At 46.4% G+C, this 21,384-nt stretch overlaps 1 protein-coding gene across 1 annotated transcript in view; it reads right to left on the bottom strand.

The window, feature by feature from the left end:
• Nucleotides 1-16,198, bottom strand: part of LOC131564257 (rho GTPase-activating protein 39-like) — a 59,831-nt gene extending 43,633 nt beyond the window's left edge. Inside the window, exon 1 of the mRNA XM_058814613.1 lies at nucleotides 16,089-16,198. Within this exon, the coding sequence (XP_058670596.1) occupies nucleotides 16,089-16,099 (11 nt within the window). The 5' untranslated portion in view covers nucleotides 16,100-16,198. The remainder of the gene's footprint in view (nucleotides 1-16,088) is intronic.
• Between the last annotated feature and the right edge of the window lie 5,186 nt (nucleotides 16,199-21,384).

The raw sequence follows: 21,384 nt of genomic DNA, 5'->3' as shown, positions 1-21,384 counted from the left end.
GTCAATCCAGCAGGTCAGGGAGATCAGGGAAAGTGCAATATCTAAGACAGTGACATTGAAGCTGCAAGTTTCAAGTCTGCCAAAAAATTTTCAAGTTGGTGAAGAAAGGGAGGAAGGGTTGTACAGCCAACACCTACACTTCAGCAGAAGAAAAGTGAACTCCCCAAATGAGAGGAGAGTGATCTGGCAAAACAACTCCTTGCTCTGGAGGGATGAAACTGGTGAACTGTGACTTGCATACACCCAGAACCAGAGCTGGGGACAGACTCATGACCCTGGTTCGAACCCATTGCAGCTCTTCACAGATGCCCAGGCTCAAGTGGAACCACCCTCTTAAGCAAAAGCCCAGGTTTCACCTTTTCCACAGGTCTTTAAAAGGTTCCAAAAAACCATGCTGGTGATGATATTTTTGACACAGTTCCAACTCCAAGCAGATTCATGCAGGCATGCTAATGCACTCTGGGATTTTAAACACCACTAAATTCAACTAGTGCCAAGAACAGTTGAGCTGCAATTTTAAATACTCAGAGTTTATCTTGTTTGAATAAGCAAGACATAAGTAAAGAAATCATGTAGAGCAGAGCCTGGCCCAGACCATGTTTGATTTGCGCCAGGTTCTCCGCTTTACCAAGTCAGTCTGAGATAAACACTTAAGCTACTTTGCATAGCCAGAGAAGTAAATATGTATCATCTGTTTTTCCTGGTTTAAAGGAAGGGGGAGAAAGGAATAAGAGAAAAAAAGAAACTGAATTTAAAAGAAAATTGAGACATGACTTTCTTATAAAAAAGAGACAGTGCAGTGGGTGGCCGCAGAGCTGGCAGTACTAGACAGGATCTCCAGAACAAAAAAACCCCAGGAAATCCGCAGTGTCAATTCTCCCCACAGTTGATTTAAAATGAGCTTATTGCTTGCACTTGGTCTATGAGGAAGAAGCAGCTTCCGGGCTATGATGGGGGAAACAAAGTTATTAATAGCATCACAATGAGCAAGTATCAGAAGTTATGTTGCAGCCCTGGAAGATCTTGGCTGGTTCATGAAAATATGTGTTGCCATGGCAAAATTGCTATACATGGTAACAGTGAACAGTGGGATGAGAACAATACACTTCTTGATTTGGTGCCCAAAACAAGTTCCTTATGTTTTCTCCCACCAAAACCCACACATTTATTAGATTGTGTTCAGTCCAAAACTGAGCTTTTCACTTTCAACAGTGGCAAGGAAGATAGCAAAAAAGAGACAAATTCAGAAAGACATTAAAGCAGGCATCACTCTCTGTGATTCTGCAATGGCATGGTTGATGGATTGGGGCAGAAACTGGACCATATTCAACTTCACTTTTTATTGTTTGATATCCATCTAGACAGTCTTCATCTGCCAAACACTATGTACCCAATACATAGATTTTGCTACCGATAAGAAAAAAAAAAAAAAAAAGCAAATAAATGAAGAGGTGCTTAAAGCAGGGCGTCTTCCAAGATGGGATGACCTGACATTCAATATCCAACATGGCAGCAGATTACCATGCTGTGCTATTCTATCCTTTGCTTTCCTCTTTGCAGTTCTCAGCCCCCTCTTCCATCCTGCAGCACTGCCAAGCATTGAGCACACACAGAGTGCTAATACTTCCAGAACCATCTGTTACCCTAAACTCATTCCTGAATTGTAGTGCTAAGGATTTCTTCCCTCATCTGCTCTTCCTCAGCCACTACTTTTGTCCCCATTTCTAGATCAGATACAAACACTGTGAGCAGCAGAGATCCCAGCCTGGCTCCACCAAGAGTTCCCTCCTCTGTGAAGTCTGACCATCTACTCCTCATCTTTGCAGCCCAATCTTTTAACCATTTATCCACCCATGATGGACTTTTCCTCGATAACCTCTGCTGAAACATTTCAGCGAGGTCCAGTAGACCACTCCACTTGATCACCCCTGCCACATACTTGGAAACACCTTCCAAGTACCAGGGGAGTCATGTAGCTCAGTTTTGGTCTACAAAAGCCATATTGGCTCTTCCCCAACATGTCACACCCATTTATGTTCCCACTTAATACTGCTTCAGGAAACTTTGAAGCGTAAGACACGCACCTTTAGTAAAGCCAAGTGCTCCTTCCATTCTGCCTACCGGTGAGACACTCCGAGAAGTTTGTTAAGCAAAACACATAAGCCTGGCCATGCCCTTTCTCCATCTTCTCCCTCAGTGCTCAAGAACCCACACATGTATTAGAGATGTTAAAGGCAGATGGCTGGCTGTTCTTCCTAGTAACTATTTCAGACTAACTGTCTCTAAGTTTACCCAAATACTTTCTCAACCTGATGATGCCTTTTGCAACCGTGACCCCCAAGAACACTGAAATCAGAAGTCCATCACAGATTGTGTAAAATAAATGGCCTTCTTCCTTTAGGTTTCACCAAGTGCTTATAGTTCTAGGGTCACAAGACTTGGTAGAAAAAATTCAACTTACCCATAGAAAGGGGAAACACTCTCCCCAACTTTTAAAATAGTAGGAAGACCCTGGCAACTACCAGCCTGTCAGCCTCACCCCTGTGCCTGGGAAGGTAATGAAACAGACCCTCCTGGAAGCTCTACTAAGGACATGGAGATGATTTAGGACAGCCAGTATGGCTTCACCAAGGGCAAGTCCTCCCTGACCAACCCAGTGGCCTTGCACAACGGCATCGCTCAGTAGACAAGGGAGGGGACAGAGATGTCATTTATATGGACTTCTGTAAAGGCTTTGACACAGATCCCCACAACATCCTTCTCTCTAAATTGGAGAGAGATGAAGTTGATGAGTGGACTGTTAGGTGGGTAACAAAGTGGTTGGACAGTCACATCCAGAGAGGAGTGGTCAATGGCTCAGAGACCCAATGCACCTTAGTGACAAGTGGGGTCCCTCAGAGGTCCATACTGGGACCAGTGTTGGTTAATATCTTCATTAGTACATGAAGGGAACAAGTGTACCCTCAGCCGGTTTGCAGATGACACACCTGAAGGACAGGGCCATCCAGAGAGACCTGGACAAGCCTGAGAAGTGGCCCACAGGAATCTCTGAGGTTTAACAAGGCCAGATGCTGGTGCTGCATCTGAGCTGGGTATCAGTCCCAGTATTGATCCAGACCGGGGCAGGAACAGATCGAGAGCAGCCCTGATGAGAAGGGTTTGGAGGTGCTGTGTCGCAGACATTTCTCCACAGAAATCCTTTCTTTCGGATTTCTGCGTCTTCGGGAGGCCAGAGGCCTCCGAAGAGAAGGTAAACAATTATTATCAGATGCTGTGGAATGCAACAGGAACACCTTGATTGGCTCATTTTCTATGTTTATAATTAAGGGCCAATCACCAGTGCAAGCTAGGGGACTGAGTCCTTGAACACAACTTTGTTGTAAATTCTTTTCTATCTCTTCTTAGCTTAGCTAGCAGCTCTGCAAAACCTCTCTATATATTCTTTTTAGTATAACTATAATGTATTATATCATATATTAATAAATTCAGCCTTCTGATTCAAGAAACAAGATTCACCGTCTCTCTCTCACCAGCTGCGCCCACTCAGGCGCGGTAATAGTGCTGGTGGATGAGAGGCGGCACACGCCCGGCCGTGTGTGCTGGCACCCAGAAACCAACCATGTCCTGGCTGCATCAAAAGAAGTGTGGGCAGCAGGTCAAGGGAGGGGATTCTGCCCCTCCAGTCCCCTCAGCTGAGGCCCCACCTGCAGTGCTGCATCCAGCTCTGGAGTCCTCAGTGCCAGACAGACCTGGTGGAACCAGTCCAGAGGAGGCCACCAGGTTAATCAGGGGGATGGAGCACCTCTCTTAGGAGGAAAGGCTGAGAGAATTGGGTTTGTTCAGCCTGGAAAACAGGAGGCTTAGGGGTGACATAATTGCAGCCTTCCAGTTCCTAAGGGGGGCTTACAAGAAAGATGGACAGGGACTTTTTACAAGAGCATGTAGTGACAGGAAAAAGAGGAATGGATTCAAATGGAGAGTAGGTTTAGATTAGATACTTCTTTGCTGTGAGGGTGGTGAAGCACTGAAATGGGTTTGCCCAGAATAAATATGGATGCCCATTCCCTGAGTTGTTCAAGGCCGGACTGAACGGAGCTCTGAGTAACTGGGCCTAGTGAAAGATCTCCCTGTACATGGCAGGGAGTTGAAAGTAGGCAATCTAAGATTCTTTCCAAGCCAAACCATTCTCTGATTCTACTACCTTCATGATTTGCATACCTTGATCTTGCTATGCAAGACTTTTCCAAACCAAGGAATCACAAATTTTATGCTCTCTCCTCATAATGCAGCTGCTCTGTCCTTTAGTAATTTTAATTATCTTCACTGCAGTCTCTCTAACATCACTGTCCTTCTCACAATGCAGAAATCAAAACAGCATGCAGTCTCCAAGACATGAACAAAGTGTTAAAGAGGGTCAAATTGATGTCCTCTGCTTCAGTATTAACTCCCTTGCTGATGGTGATCAAAACTGATTGGTTTATTTGGCAAACATCACAGACAGAACTGATGATTTCAGAGAACTGTCAGTGACTCCAAGCTTCTTCTCAAGCTATAACCACTAGTTCTAGGCTGAGTATCAAACAGGTTCAGTACAGGTAATTTTTCCCTGTTCACCATGTTTTCCTATACTGAAGCTTACCTGTCATGTATCAGTCCACTTCCTCAGTTCTCTGAGGTTCTAATGGATTTCCTTATCTTCAGTGAGCTATTCAACCAACTGAAGAAACTGAGGATCCTCTGCAAACCTGGCAATGTCACTGCACCCCTCTATACCTGAGGTTACCCATAAGGTGCAAAACACTCCCAGCACCAGTTTCTCAGGCCTTGCTGCTGACTTCCCCAGGTTGAAAAATTACCAGTAAGCCCTGCCCTTTGCAGTCTATGCTTTCACCAGTTCTTTGTTCATAACAAGACCCTTCCTCCGTGCTCGTGGTGACTCTTTCTTCAAAGCCTTTGGCAGAGAAACTTGCCAAAGGCTGTCTGAAAACACAGACACATGAAGCCTAGTGGTCCTGCTCCCAGCATGCTCATCATGCTCATCACCTCCAGCAGGTCTGTGAGGCCGGGGCAGGGCTTGCCTCTACAATAGCCCTTCTAACACTGGTCCAAGCAGCTGTGCTTGGCCATGCCTTCAGCAAACTTGTTCTTCATTGCAAAGACTTAGGCACAGGGGTCAGACCCAACAGTCCATGGAATCCTGAATACTCTTCACAGCCCTTCCCTAGCAGTGCACCTGCACAAATACTGAGCCACTTCTCCAATTTCCTCAAGACTCAACCTTTTAAAATGCTACTGCATCCACCACCACCAATTTATGTGATACCAAGGGCACTTTAGAGTCAGGATACACATGAAAGTATCTCAACAATTTCAGTATTAAGATCCTTTGGCACTCTTGAGTAAACATTATCTGTTCCTTAGCTTCTTATCAGTTCGTCTTTTGCTCTAAAGCTATTTCTACTGATGTTCAATGCAAGACAACTTCTCCAACAGTTCTTCTGTAGCAAGCTTGAAGTTTGCAAAGCTCCTCCACAGGAGTCAAGATGGCCACAAATGGTTTAGATTTTTTTGTGATAGCTTTATCTTCTGTGGCTCTCATGCTTTGATCTCTTCTGCTGCCAGTTTCCAAAAGGCTTCAATGCATTTGAAAGTTAATCATATTTGGCAAATTCACTCCTCAAAAGTCTTAATCTGGACTGTTGAAGTGAGGGGGAGAACGACCATCCTATAATGCATCGAACTCCAACTTTATTGATCGATCAGTCACTTTAAATAACAGTGTTAATTAACTTCATGCATATTCCAAAATACAGCTTTATGATAGGCTAACAGAGAAAACTCTAACCACTCCTTTTGTTTTACAATACCATTGATTGTTTACATCAAACAAAATCAGTGTTCTCACTGTGATACGAACGGTTCTCAAAACTTCCATAACTGTTCCCAGGGTGCCATCTTTTCCCAGAGAGGATGTTACCTTTGTTATGGGAAGACTGCCTGAGAACTTTATTGTTTATGCAAGGATGCCTGAGAGAGACTAATTGTTTATAGAAGTCAGGCTGGAAACTGCTTTGAAACTGCTTCACAGCTACCTGTTACTTTTCTCTCAGCTGCATGGCTTCGTGGCCTTTTTCTTTAAGCCATGCCTGAACTAAACTCCCGACACTGGACCACCTTATTTTGATTTTACATGTAATCTGCTGAAATAGATAGGTTTTTTGGTCTTCTTGCCTGGATACAACTTCCCCTTTTTGGTAAGCCTGCTTCTCATTCTACTGTCCTTTTCTCCTCCGCACATGTCCCTTTTTTTGTGTCTTTCTTTAAAAGGCCAAACAAAAAAGTCTGATCTGTTCTTGGTGGAGGTACCCATTCCTTCTGAGCTGGTAATATAACCACTAAATACTTCCTATGCCCCCTCTGTTCCGATCAACTCCTCTTAAGCCAAGGAACAGATCTCAGGTTTCTTCCAAGGCAGCAGACAGCCCCTTTTTAGCAGACTCAGGAGTAAACACCATCTCTGGGGCGAGGCAGACAAGTCTCATTTATTTTATTTTTATGCTGCCAGTCATAAAGATCCCATCAGAACCCCAGGCTTCGCATTATTATGACTATTCAGCACATAGGTACTGAGTTTTCACAGGTAACTGCACATTCAGTTTCCAGATGCCCAAAACTAGATATTTTTCCGGCTGGAAACCATGTTACACAAACAAAGCACCTCCTAAGGCACCCACCAGGTGAGAGGTAGAAGGGTCAAGGCTTCTCCTTCCCAGGAGGAATACAAGATGACATCAATGGGCAGAAAAGATTCCAGGAGAGCAGCACCCTGCAACAGCATTTCCCTTCCAAGGAACTGCCACAGCTTGGACCTTCTCCCTTGCTTACTTTCAGCACTACTGAGCACAGAGCTGTAGCCAAAGTTGAAACCAGCAGGACCTTGGTGGGAGACATACAAGAGACAAAAAGCTAGGCCCAATGGCTAACAAATTGCAAAACAAGTTTATTCAGCAACAGGTTTTAATCTAAAAAATAAAAGCATCATGGATCAATTATTGCCTGAAGCACAGTAAAAGCGAGGATTACATCTCTCAGCTGTTCATTCCTTTTCTCATCTTCTTTCACAGCTTAGCAAGGTGTGAAGTTGAAAGATGAAGCCAAATACTTCCCTGCATCTTGAGCAGCAGAGAGCTCTGCTACAACACAGCTACACCCAAGAAGGGGCTGGCTGAACATCCCCTGTAGCGGTACCCAGTTTTCACAGTCAGCCACCCCAATATTGCTTTCTGTCCATGGGCCCACATACTGCCTGTCCTAATGAAAGCCCACGCTTCCCAGCAGGCCAACTGAGCAGTCCCAGCTCTAGCACAGACACATCTCACTGTTAAAGCTCTTTGTGCCACAGTTCACATTTGCCTTTCCCAGCAAAAGCAAAAGCAAACAGCCACACCATTCAGGAGGGTTTACAGCTATAGATCCATAGGCAAAGCAGTACAGATTCTTATCATAAGAAACAGACCCAAAATTGTAATTTCTGGGGAATACCGTTAATTCATCTCAAGTCCCTCAAACCTCTGCAGTCCGTAAAACCTCTGGGTTTAAGCCAGGTCCAGCTGGAATTTGAAGGGCAAGAAAGCTGCACTGCTGGCAGTTCCATGACAAATTTGTCTGTTCTCTGACCACCCGCATGTCCTTGCTTGAAAAAATAACTACTGTTGCAAACAGCAGAGGCTTGAGCAAAGCAACAGGAATTAACTGCATGCCCTCCTTTGCCTGCACCAAGGGCCAAGTGCAGGTCCTGGAGGCCCAACTCCACTTTGCAGTTGGTGCCATGTGCCCTGGCAAGACCAAGGTAACAGAGCTGTCTGGGCCAGCTGCAGTGGCTATTTTATTTCTCATCCAAAGTACAAGATGTACCGTCTATCAGGAGACACCCTAAAAGAGAAAACTTTGCTTCTCCCCAATGAGACTCCACAGCAGCACAAAATCAACACCTCTGGAGCTCACCCAAGCCATCCAGGCCAGAGCAAAACTACTAGAAGATACTAATTTTTGCATTTCCAGCTGAACTCTGGGTACTTTCACTAAACCATTTGATGATCACCATGCTGTTCACCCTTTCCCACCTGAAGTCTTTGCTTCCTGCTCCAGGGAGAGTGGGATGGACAAAATAGCCCAAGGTGAAACTTCCCTGTACCCCTGCAGCAAGTACAACTTCACTGAACAACAAGTACCCAAAAAGCTTTTCTCCATGTACAGACAGCTCTCACATCTCAGCAGCAGCTTTGCTTGAAGTAAAAATAGTGAGTGATTTCATCCCCCCAAGACCAAATAAAGTTTAAGCATTAAAGTGCTCAGCTATTAGAGCACTGGATGGCTGACAGGGAGGTGTCATTGGACATCGAGAGGCCACCTTCCTAGGGAAGAGTTATGGGGAGCCAGAAAGGCTGAAATCACTGACATGCCCCTCACTGCCAAACTCATCAGCCTTCCTGGTTTCAAGAACTAGATCAACCCAAAGAAGTGTCACCACTAAGGAAGTTATGCCCACAGTATCTCTGCCAGCCTTCCTCTTGTAGCAGCGTTTAGAATTCAAGGCCAAAGTCACTTCAACAGCATTACATTCAAAGCTGGCTCAAAAGACTATGGAGAGGGAACAGGATGATAACATCACAGCACAATGGCACACTAAAATCAGAGTGGATGATTCAGTAATATGTTCTCTATGACCCCTTCCCACTCTTTCCCCATCCCCAGCACTCATCACGTGAGGCCTGCAGAGCTCCTCAAATCCTTCACAGGGATAACTCAGCCTGCTAACTAGCAGCAGATGGTTTTCTCTTGCTTTAGTGAACTCAACAACTCGGGTAACAGGCCCCAGAACCAGAAGAAAAAAAAAAAAAAAGGTAAGGTGGCAGTGCACAGCTTCACCTCCAGATCATCACTGTCTTTTTTAATTTTTTCTGCTTATTGCCATCCCAAAACAGACTTCTACTTTGAAAGTCTCCAGAATCTTAAACATGTGTTTTAGACTAATTTCAAACTACAGCTTTAGTGAATTCAGGCTGGATTATCATACCACCACCAGGCATTTCCTCAGCAGCTTCTAAGCCCTCTATACAAAAAAAAAAAAAAAGAGTATATTTGCTTTTCACTATTATTTTCAGAGATTTTAAAATTAATTTAATGAAAATTAGAGTAGATTACTTCAGGGGCAAGCTCTCTAAGGAGTTTCCAAGCCAAAACTGCAATTCGTGGGCCGTTTGTACTCTAACTCAGGACTGCAGATGAGAGCCCAAGGGCAGCACCAACTCAAGCACAAAGTTGTCCTCTAAGCCCCAATGCTACTTCCTTCACACTCTTTTTACCAGGCTGATTAAATACAACTCAGCCATATCCCACCCAGACTATTCACTGTACTACATGGGCATAAATTGCCAAGCTCATACACTTCCACATTACAACGTGCTAAGCATCTGTCCTCTGGACTACATTAAACGCTCCTCATGCTGGCTCCATTCCAGGCTCTGCACCTCAGCTCACAGCCATTTCACCATCTCTCTTTGCTTCACCTCATGTTGATCAGTGATGCTCAAGAATGCATAAAACAGTTGGAGCTTCTCCTCTCACCCTAGCTTAGAGCAATAAATAGTTGGATGGTCTAATAAAAAAAATCCCAAGCATAACTACTGGATCTAGGGAGCCAAGAAGAGCTAAACAATGTGGTTGATGCACAGCTGGATAACTGTAGATATCAAAGGACTATCAAAGAACTACAATGTACACAAAGAAGAAATAGGTACAGGACCAGAAGAAGACCAAATATAGCATTTATCACTTTACAGCAAACTGACCACATTGAAACTAACAGCTGATCCTTGGGTTACTATTTTAACATCTGTAAGGAAGACTCAGTGCCTAGATTACAATGGGACCACCCACAGTTTACCTCAGGTCTGGAAACAGCCCTGCACTTGATATTTCCCACATGGCACCAATAGCATATGGGGATCAGCCCGGAGCAGATAAGACTATGTAGCAGGGTACAACTGTGCCAGCAGATGAGCAGGGGGTGAGAAGCAGGTGCTGGAGCAGGTGAGGTGGCCAGGACCAGCAGGCAGATTGGAGTTCCAACAGTATGTGAGTCAGCCACTCCAGCCAGTGCAGAGGAACCTTCCAAGCAAGACTCCACAGCACAGTTCATGCACTGCATTCCCTGGGCCTGTATTTAATTATTCAGCTAGAAAGTTTCCTGTAAGTTTTTCTCTGACTTTCCTTTGTGACTGAAAATATTTTACACCAATTCATCCTTTAACCTGAGCCCTGGCTGCTTGTACACAACATATTGCACTGCTTCAGAGTCAGAAAAACCCAAGACAGCTGAACTCCATGTGGTTAAAGGGGATTTGCTGAGCTCAATCTCAGCTCATCAGGCAGCATTGTGCAGGGATTTTCTTGGTATCACTAGCAATGGAGACAGTAAGCCTCTTTGTTTATTTTTTCCCAGATGAATGACACAAGTAAAAGCAAACAGAAAATACCAGACCTACATAACAAAGAGGCTATCCCTGCTACAGTGCACCTGGCCCTGGGCCACAAGTTCATGATGTCCATGATCACACAAAAATCCCACTATATTGAGTCTTTTCTGCCTCCGTAACAGGTTTCCAGGCAAAAAGCAGCAACCTTGTTTGCCCAGGTAGGAAACAGCCCCATCTGTCACAGCAAAGTGCCTTATGGCAGTGTTCCACAGCTGCAAAGTTACACACACAAGTGAACCCAGCACAAGTTTGTGTGAGGAAACCTTCCTGCTTGGCTTGTTTGGTTTTGGTAGATCATAAACCCTGCAACTAAGAAAACACTTGGTTTAGAGAGGCCCAGGACTGCTCTGCTTCAAGTTGAGACAGGAACACACAGCAAATCTGGGGAGCACAGGGTGCTCCCTCTTCATCTGTGTTGAAGCACTTGCCACTGAGGAAGGCAAAGCATAGCAAGAGCTTGGTTCAAGGAGCTGGGCACAAGCAGAATACAAGAGGGGTAAGAAAATACACCCTCCTTAGAGAACCAGACTTCTATTTTCCTCTAGTGGTTGATGAAGATGTCAGCAAATAATTTTAATAAGACCCTTTTTTTCAGAAGTTCTAGCACTCTGCAGCATAGAGCCCTTGCTAGAATTTCATACAAGACCTAAAGCAAAAAGAGACAAAAGAGCCTGAAAAAACAATAAACTTAGCATCTCCAGCACTTTAGTCTTTCAGTGTGGTTTTTTCAGGAAGAATTTTCTACAGCTGATATTGTAGAACCTCAAGCCCCTTCTTTTTGCCTGAAGCATGTAACAGGGGGAGGCCATGTCTCCTTGCTATGCCAAGATTCACCTGGGAATCACAGAGTGCTTTCCCTCTCCCATGCTTCGCTGCAACCAAATAATCTGAACCTCCAGCACTCTCATTTTAAGTTTCCCAAATATCTTTTGGCTGTGTGAGTTGCATAACCAAAAAATGCCAGCTGACAACGCACAAAGAAAAAAAGCCTGGGAGAGTAGCTGGAAGATAGTTGACACTAGCTACACTGGAATTTACTGGGCTACACTCAACTGGAAATATAAAACACTTAATTCTTACAGCAGTAACTTCAAACTCACGGAACAGCAATTAGGATGAGAGAATATATGCCAAATAATGGTACCTCCAATATCCCATGAGACAAAGACCAAGCACAAAAGAATTTTCTCTTGACCTACAGTCTCTTCCAGATGTATGAGGCAGATGGACCTCAGAGCTGCTGCTTCAGTTAATGCTTTCCTGCCACTCCAAGAACTGACTGCTTTAAGAAACTATCCAAAGCAGAGTACTCTTTCTCATGAAAAGCATAAAACCCATCAAACAGACAGCTTGCTTCAATGGATACTCATGACTGAGCTACCAAAAAACACAAGAAATTATTTACTCATTAAGGCTGTCTTTCCTACATGGGAACAGCCTTCATTGGCAAAGGCAGGAATAAACATTAAATATGTAATATTGACAGCAGAACTTAGGAACCTCCTATGAATCCAGCTAAAACCAAATTCAGAACAGTGCCTGTTCTGGAATTTCTTTTTATTACAGATAAGAGGCACTTCCTGAACTATTTGAATCTGCCTGGGGGACTTTTTATAGAAACACAAGCGTATACACGTCACAGGGCACAAATAATTGCACTCCACTTGGGAAGAAGGACTGACCGAGCCTAAATGGAACATTTCCATTTCTAACCTATCTATTTGCTGAAAGCTTGCAAGCATCTCCTCCTAATTGCATCATCCACTGAGAAAGCCATTTCAGGAGTATAGCAGGAAAAGGAGACTACAAGACTACAAGAAGGAGGAAACACTGCTTTCCTTTGAACTTCTGATTAGTTTCCATCAAAAGACTCTGATCTGTCTGAAGGCGTTTCCCAAAGACCAGGCTTTATCTGCATAGGCAAACACTGGAAGGTTTGACTGCCCCTTAGGAGCTAGCTCCAGGCCATGCTGGACCTGCTGATGGAAGCACCTTAAAAAGGTTTTGGCAGCAATGGTAGACAGGACAACCACCTTGTCCTCTACAGCCCCTCTTCTGCTTCTGCCAGAAGAGCTACTGGAGGAAAACAAACTCCTGGCTTCACTTAAAGCCAGTCACCCCTAAAACATTTCATTCCAAGGAAACTTCCCTGGTAAGCTTACCAGGCTCAGCAGCATGTTTAGAGGAGTAGCGACAACAGGAGCAAGCATATGGCAGAGGTCAGGCTTGCTGATAACTTCTCCCACCTGCACTTATTTCCACTGACTTTGCAGAGCTAACAGAGACTTTTGCTCTCCCAGTTTATTTACTGCCAAGTGAAGCACCACAACCCAGTCCATCCAAGAAAAGGCTCATTCAGCAGACAAGAGTGGAATGACCTGCTGCGGGGCATGGGCTTGTTCCGCACTCAAAGCTAGCTACAGAGAGGATATTTATACATGGCCTTATTTAAGCCAACTAAGAGGCTAAACCAGAACAGGGCACATGGACCCAGTTCAGAGGATGTGGAGGGCTCTGCAAGGCACAACAGTGAGAGGCTTGGATGCCCTGCCAAAACTAGAAGACCTCTCTACTGCAAAGTCACAGCTGAGTTTAGACACACAGAGCCCATCAGCAGCTCCAGGGCAGGGTGATGAAGTGTCAAAGTTTTCATTCACTCCTAAATGGAAGTTGCTAAAAAACATGGAAACTGGTATTCATGCAAATTCAAAGCCTGAATTAATCTGAATTAACTAAAAACAACAAAGTAGGCTAAAGTGACTCAAGATTCAATAACAAAATGAAGAGTCCTCATTGTAATCCCCACAAAACACATGAATCCCTTACATTTTCTATAAATCAAATTAAAACAGCCAACCAGAACAGCAGGTTTCCTGCTGAACAAACACACTTAGTACCATTCCCAGCCCTTCCACCCAGCTAACATGACTTCAGCAACCTCAGTATTTCTAGGTAGGCATTTCTTCGCACCCATCCTGAGGCAGTTTAATTCAAACAGCCAAAAATCTGCTGCTAAAACAGCAAGCCCAAACTTAAAAGCTTTCTTCTCAATAAGTAAAGTGACAACCCAAGTAGTATCATTACTAAAGCATTTACCCATCAGGAAATACAGATATGACATATATGACTTCCAAAAAAGGGTTAATGAATATTTATTAAATGGCACTGCCAGCGGAAAAAAACAAGCCACGCTCACGGGCCAAAAAGTCAGACTCCTATAGCTGTTTATGCTCTCTTACCTTTAATTGCAGAAGTAATTCCCTTAAAGCTGATTTTATGTATCTTAAAGCTCTTCCCACAGTCCCTCAACAATGCTAATAATTCTTCCTCCACTGCTCTCAGAGGAAAAAAATCCCTTGGTCCCTGATCTACAAAACTTTACCGGTTTGTTATCAGGCAGTTACCCCAATCCTGTGAAGGCAGCCCCAAAAGAATGGCAGAATGGATTTGAAAAATGACTCAAAGCTCAGACACCAATACAAGGAAATCCACAAGATGTTCTTACCCCTTAGGCAGCTCACTACAGGAATTCCAGGCTTTCATCTTTGTACCACACATTATATTTTTCTAGGAATCAAGTAAGGCAGTTGAATGGGAGGCACTTCTTTTGTGTCCCTAAAGCAGGGCAGTACTCGGTAAGCCCTGTTCTGCATGGCATATTATGCATGCATGTCTCCCACGAGGATTTCTGCTGCAAATCCAGTCAGGGTGAGGCTGAAGTCAGACTTTTGCATCACAAGGATGACTGTAAAATTCTCTCAATTACAAAATGCACCAGATGTGTGGACTGAGATCTCACTGCAGCTTATGTTTGCCCAACTAAGGCCAAGATATCTGTTTTAGCTAGGCAAGCCTGTTGTGAATACAGAAGGCATGTGAACTATCTGCACAAAACTGTGGCTTCTAAATCTGCATTCCTACAATCCACTGTAATCTCAGCATCCCTCCAAACAGCCTCCATCCAACTGCTAGGAAGAGTTGTCTTGTCAACCCAGCAAAACCCAAATTCAAAAGCACTGAAGAGACAGCAAGGGATACACAGGTAAAACACACTGAAATCCAGCACATGAAGCTTTGTACTCATCTGCACCAGCTAGTGGAATGATAGTCTCAAATCTACAAGATTTTGTTGGCCTTTAGAGTTTACCCCAAAATGACGAATCTACAACCTCCATCTCCAAGCGCCTTTGGCTGTCACAAGCACAGAGGCAGAAGCAGCTGCTGTGAGGTGCTGCTCCTGGCAAGATGAGAGAATGCTGCTGTGCTCATCACTTTGCTCAGTCTGAATTCTGGTCTTTTAGGGCCACCCTCAATGGGATTTGCTATCCCTTCCCAAGATGCTCCTTACAGACTAACTTAAACCCTGGTCTGCTGCAGGAGATGCAGAAGGAAAAAGAAATAAAACAACTTCAAATGCGAGAGAAATAAAAAATTATTCCAAACACCTTGCATCACCAATGAGGCACTGAGTAAAAGGCCAGTGCAACTCTCCCCCTGCCAACAAGAATGTGAGAAGCCGTCTGAAGAGAGAATCACACTGCAGGAATTTTAAATCGATCAAGTATTTAACCTAGAATGAAAAAAAGACACCAGCAAAACAGCACAACTGCAACTGGCATCAGCAACAACAAGGATAGTGCCTCTGCACGTTCCTCCTGGCAGAATCAAACTTAATTTAACCACTTCAGGCCGATGATCCCAGACGCGGAGGGACCAGGAAGAGTTCTCCTTCAATGGGGTTATTCACTGGAGCCGTAAAATCCGCCTGAGTTTGTCGGAAGCCGGATGCAGCCTGGGAAACTGGCCTGGCTACCTGGTCCTCCATTTTCACTGCCAACAGGTCATCCTGTCTCCCAACCCACTTCCAGGAGAGGACAAAACCCTCTCCTGGCCCTGCAACAGCCACACCCGATAGTATTTTCACTGTCATTCTGTAAAAGCGCTTATTTTTTAAGCGAAAGAGAGAAAACTACGGGAGCACCCAGCCCAGGGCCAGCGAGCTCGGACTGGAACGGGCACAAAACCGTGGTGTGCTCCCGACGAGCCGCCCGTCTTTGCAGGTGTGAGGGCACCCGACAGAGTCCGGCCGCAGCCCCCGGGGAGGCGCCGGGGCCCGGCAGGAGAGAGGACTCCGAGTCAGGGCCGGGCCGGCTACGCTCAGCCGAGCTCATGGCCGCCCGCCTTGCTCGGAGGCCGCAAACAGCCCAGTCCCAGCCCCAGACGGAGGCCCCGGCGGGAGCCAGGACAGTGAGAGAGAGAGGTCCCCTCACAGACAGCCCAGCGCGGCGGGAGGCGGCCCGGGACCACCGCCCCGCACGAGTCTGACCGCTCGGCTCGGCACGGCACGGCTCGGCACGGCACGGATCGACTCGACCCGGTCGCATTTCACCTGCCGCGTCGGCTTCCCCGGCCTCGCTTCCACCCTGGCCGGGAGTTGCTCCTGGCCCCAGCCCAGGCCCAGGCCGAGGCCCACTGCCCCGAAGAGCGGCGACGCGTCTCTCCTCTCTCCCCTCTCCCGCGACTCAACAGGTCCGCGGCGACCGCACTCACCTCTCCGCCATGGCCGCTCTGCCCGCGAGCGGGGCAGGATGTGAAACCCGATCCCCGCCCCGCCCGGAGGTGGTGCGGCCGGACCCGGGACCCCCAGCCACTCCCCGGGTCCCTCTGCCGGGGGCTGCTGTGCTGGGACGGGCGGGACGGAGCGGGGCGGAGCGGAATGGGGAGGAGCGGGCCGGGACTGTCCGGGAGTGACGAGGCCGGCGTCAGTGGTGGAGCCGCGGGTCGAGGGCAGCCCCTGGCGGCGGGTGCGGTCGCTACGGAACCCGATCTAGTCCGCCGAGCCCTGCTCCAGCCCGAGGAGTGGAAACAAGGAGAGTGGAAGCGGAGCTGGGACATCAGTTTTGAGTCGCTGAAGCCTTATTTGAGCTACTGGTCAATGGCAAAAGTCAGTGGTCGTGACCTCTTTTGTGAGGAAAGCCGTGGTCAGGCAGGTCACATCCTGCTCTCGCCTCGGGGGTCTTTCGGCAGCGCTGTAGTTGTAGGCCCCAGGTACGGCCTGTGCGCGCCGCTGGATCACAGCTGCACCGGTGAACCGTGTTCTTCCGACGCTGCCTCCCGCTGCCCTGGGCACATGAGGCTTTATTTGTTCTGCTCTGCCCTCTGGTACTCCCGACATCCTGCAAGAGCGTGGATGGAAAGTGGCAAGGGGGACTTGAACCAGTGTGGAACACTAAGAGAGGAAAGTTCCTTTGCCAATGCTAGATGTTGAGCTGTCTCTGCTTCCAGCTGGGAGGGTATAGACCTTTGGGTCAGCCTGAGCTGTAAGGCTGCCATGCTCTGGGTTTGCCCGGATGTTTTCTCTCTCTCTTTTTTTTTTTTTTTTTTTTTTTTTTTTTTTTTTTTTTTTTTTTTTTTTTTTTGCCCCAGCAGCTTTGTCTGGGAAGATTTTGCAGACTTTCTGTTTCTTCTCTATCATGAGCACATAGTAGACTGGTCAAAGCTGTGCAGGAATATCAGGTGTGTCTCCAGCAGATGCACAGATCCACCAGCGGCGTACGAGCAGCATAGGTTCAGAGACCTCAAGAACTAGTAGAGCCCTGCTTCTCGGCTAGCATGAGTACTCTAAATAAACAAGCCATGCTCTAAAGGTCAGCCCTGCTAGATCAGCTTCTGTCAGCCACAGCTTTGGGGTATGTCATTTGGCATGGTGGCTCCTGTATATCAGTAATTGCTGCAATGTGCCACTTCTCCCAAGGAATCCTTTACTGTCCTGTTATTCTGGAATAGAAACAATCCCATGTGGATGCAAATCCTGGGGGTTGAGCTGCCCAGATTCCTCAGATCCTATAACTAGGGGTGCAAGATTTGACAGATTCTTGGTGGATTTTGCCACTAACAGAGTGGTTTGGGGCTCATGTTGCACCAGGGAGCAAATGTCTGCTACAGTAAGAAATTAGTCTGTTCAGCTTATTAATGACCCCATGCCAGCCAATGGTCAGGGTCCCACCCAGAGCAACTGCACTCATTTTCAGATGGCATTTTGGCACTATTGAGGACTTGAGGGTAACTTAATCTTAAGACATTCCCATTAAATTCCCACTGCATTTTTAAATAGCAAATAGAGAGACAGTGAGATCATGGTTGCTGCACTTTTGGGCTGGTCACACAGCTGCACTGTGCTTATGCAGGGGCGGGTGGGGGAAGATTGTGTCTCTGCAGCCGGGGGCCAGTGGCAAGTGGGGCCCCCACAGGGGCTGTGAAGCTGCTGGAGATGCCTGAGGTGCTGTGGGAAAGCAGGCAGGAGAAGTTGAGTTCTGTGGGACTGCAAAGCTCAGGGACTGAGGCACAGGCTAACAGGAAAGAAAAGGAGGAGTTGAACCAGGTCTGTGTTGAAAACAAAAATTTGCTGGTGTAGCTCTACTATGATTAAATTGGCATCCCTCCTTGTGGAGATGCAGATATTGCTTACCTTTGCCAGTACAGGTTATACCTGTCCTCAGGGAAACAGTAATACTGGGAAAATGCTTATAGCAGCCTGATAGTCTCTGTCTGTTCAATGGCTCCTGTAGACACAGACTTAGTGTGTAAGAATTTTAACAGTTTGATCATCATTTTTGTGCCAGCAAGGTCTTTTGGGCATGCTGAAAATAGATGCTGGGGACATGGGAGCTTCAGGGCCCCAGCTTCAGGGCCCCCCAAAATGAGTGACCTGCCACAGTAAGTGGGAAGTTGGCTGCAGGATGGACCAGACAAAATATTCATTTTTTGCAACATTCACATTTTATTTTGTGCATTTCAGGGCTTGATGATAATGTGTAGGCTGTTTTCCACCTACTCCTCTGGCAGCCTTGCTGAAGAACCTAAACATCATCACTTCGCTGCCACAGCTCAAACTCTTGGGATGTTACTCTGCAGTAAGAGATCCTGTCTCTCTTCAGGCTAAAATGGGCAAACTGGGGCCTCTCAAGGACGCAGAGGACACACTGACATGACATCTCAGGTTAGTCCAACTCATGAGCTGGCAGCTCTGTGCTGACCTGCACAAAGTCACACAGCAGAAGGGCATCAAAATGCAGAGCAAGGAAGCTACCTTGAAGGCAGAACCTCCCCACTAGAGGAGGGTTACACACCTGCTGACATCAAGGATACTCTTGGGAGCAGAGGTCCCCACCGCTGGAGAAGGAAAGCTGGGTTCAATTTTCCGACACAACAGACAGCTCTGAGGCTGAGCCTTGCATGTAGGTGCCATTGATGCACTAGTGACACAGAGAGGGGGAAAGCAATCCCAGAGGGGGAAGAAGCTAAAGGAAAAGCTTCTTTTGTGGGAACTTTTTCAGATACTTTCACAGCTCAGACAGTCAGGGGCTAAGGAAAACTTCTGCTAGTGGCAATAACACAAGGCAGTTCTTCTCCAGAGATACAGGTGGGTCACTGTGACACCTACTTGGGATATCAAGCTCACCAGTCATGAGACCTGTTATCAATACACCAAAAGTGGCAGCAGGAGGTGAATGTGAAGTGACTTGAGAGCATGGAAAAAACACTGCAGTGTCTCTGAGAACAGAGGGTCCTGGCTCTCTTGCTAATAAAAGAAGAAATAGCCTTCATTAATTGTAAGGCTAGTGAACACCAGATCACTGTAAGATGCGGTAAGAGATCAGTGTTTCCAGACTAAACCATCTCGTTGCTGCCTGTACTTGGCTGAAGGATATACTGTGTAACTGTCACTACAGAACTGCAAAATGAGGCAGCTTCCTGAGATCATACTTGAATTGTTTCTCAGGTACTGCTCCCAAGTGGAAGTAACTGTATTTGGAGTTGTACACCCTTTCATAAAACTGCTCGTCTGGTGCTAATACTTGGGCATACACTCCATGTCAGGAAATTGCAGGTGGAGGTCCTGGCATGAGAGTTATTTCTCATGTGGGGGTGTGGAATAACCAGTGATGCTAAAGCTATGGAAAGCTTAGGATTGCAGTGCTGCTGTCCTGCTTGTATGTCCCAGGCTGAGAGTTCTGGCAATCCCCAGGCAGATATACTACAGATGTGAGCGCAGTCAGCACATTGCCCTAGAGGTTTGGGCCAGCAGGCACTGCTCTTGCTCTGCCTCTATTAACAAACTGGGTTGCACAGCTTGGAACCAGCCCAGTCCAGCACCAGACCCACAGCAACTGTCTTCCATGTACAGCAAGGAAGGGAGTAACAACTCCAGTCAGGTCTGACAAACCTTTGTTGAGAGACTGGTGATACTGGTAGTAGATGCCTAAAATGCTTGGCAAGGTCTGTATGGCTAGGCTTACAGACAGCACTGCCCCAGTGCAGCTGCAGCCTTGGATCCACCTTCCAGGGCACCAGCAATGGTGGGAGGATGAGTTGGGAAATGCTTCACTGGGGACTCCCGGTGTTACTTCTGAGCTGCATTTGAGCTCAGGTCTTCAGCCTTGACCACACCTCAGCTGTACTCCACTGAAGCTTGTGCCAGGTCCACTCACTGGGTCAGCAGTCACTCAACCCTGGCTGACCCTGGTTATTGACACCAAACTCTCTGCTCCTCTTGCATGGTGAGTATGGCACTGTCGTGCTGTCACCTTGTCTCCTGTCATCCTGTCACGTCACATCTGTCATCCTCTCTTGCCTCCAGCACCCCAAGCCCACGGCTGTAAGGGGGGACAGGAGCAGGAGCCAGTCAGTCAGTGTGCTCTTGTGATGAGGGAGCCAATAATACCAAAACACATTCTGTGAAAGCCCTGTGTTAAATAGGTCAAACTACTGCCCAGATACTCCTATGAGTGTTTACATGTGGGCTCACCATGGGGAGCTCTTTGCTGCAACAAGGATAAAGTGCTGGGCAGATTGGTGGGCACAGTTCACTCAGAGATCTCTGTCCTTGGAGATTTTCAAGGTTTGGCTATGCAAAGCCATGGTTTATCTGATCTAGTATTGGTGAGGGTCTCATTTCAAGCAAAAGTTTGGGCTAATGCTCACCAAAGGTCCCTCCCAACCAACACGTCTGTAACTCCATATCAGGGAGCTAGACATTTGCACCATATGTGGTGAATTCTTCAGTATTTCAGAACAGACATCTTGTATCCAGTGTCTTAAAGATCTTATTGTATGGAACCAGGCTGACTTGGTTGCAGGCGTTGCTGGCTGAAGTTCTTTGGATTGTGTGCTGTGAGAGTTCTCTCTGGCAAATGGTCTTAGCAAGTATGAGGAAAAGAAAAAAACATCCCTGTTCTTCATTAATCCTGTCTGTTTTGTGAAGATGATGATATTGAATAGCCCAGGACAGTCCTTTGGAAAAGGATAGTTGGCGATATTTGACCATTTGTAAAAATACATGTTTTTGAGCATCGATCAGCAGGTTGTAGTGGTTTGGTGGTTTGTTTTGGTTTTTTTTTTTTTTCCCATAGCAGGTGTGATGTAAATTTATATAACTAGCCAGGTCTTTTGCAATGGGCTTTTAAAAAATCATTGTGTCCTAATTTTTTCTGCCTTACCATCTTCAGCTCCTTTGCAGAGTAAGCAGCAGTGCTATCTTGTTACTGCTTGGCAATGCAGCAGCTGTAACCCAACTGTGCAGTATGGGACATGGAAACAGATGGAGCAGCAAATGCTCTTTGTTTCCTCTCCTGCTTTCTAAAACAGATTGTGAGTAAAAACATACAGGGGAGGTTTTTGCCATCTTCCCTGCTGCTGTGGCTTTCTGGCTGCTGACAAAGCCATGGCATTATATAGCAGGGGTAACATCTCCCTTCAGCAAAGGGAAGCGGTGTCCTTTGAGAGGAGAACTGCCAAGAGCAGAAGGGCATTAGATACAATGTCAACATGCCCTTGCATGGGAAGG

Source organism: Ammospiza caudacuta, chromosome 15 (assembly GCF_027887145.1).
Source record: "Ammospiza caudacuta isolate bAmmCau1 chromosome 15, bAmmCau1.pri, whole genome shotgun sequence".
NCBI classification, from domain to species: domain Eukaryota; kingdom Metazoa; phylum Chordata; class Aves; order Passeriformes; family Passerellidae; genus Ammospiza; species Ammospiza caudacuta.
Note: the sequence above shows the minus strand (reverse complement) of the source record. Positions and strands in the feature narration are given on the sequence as shown.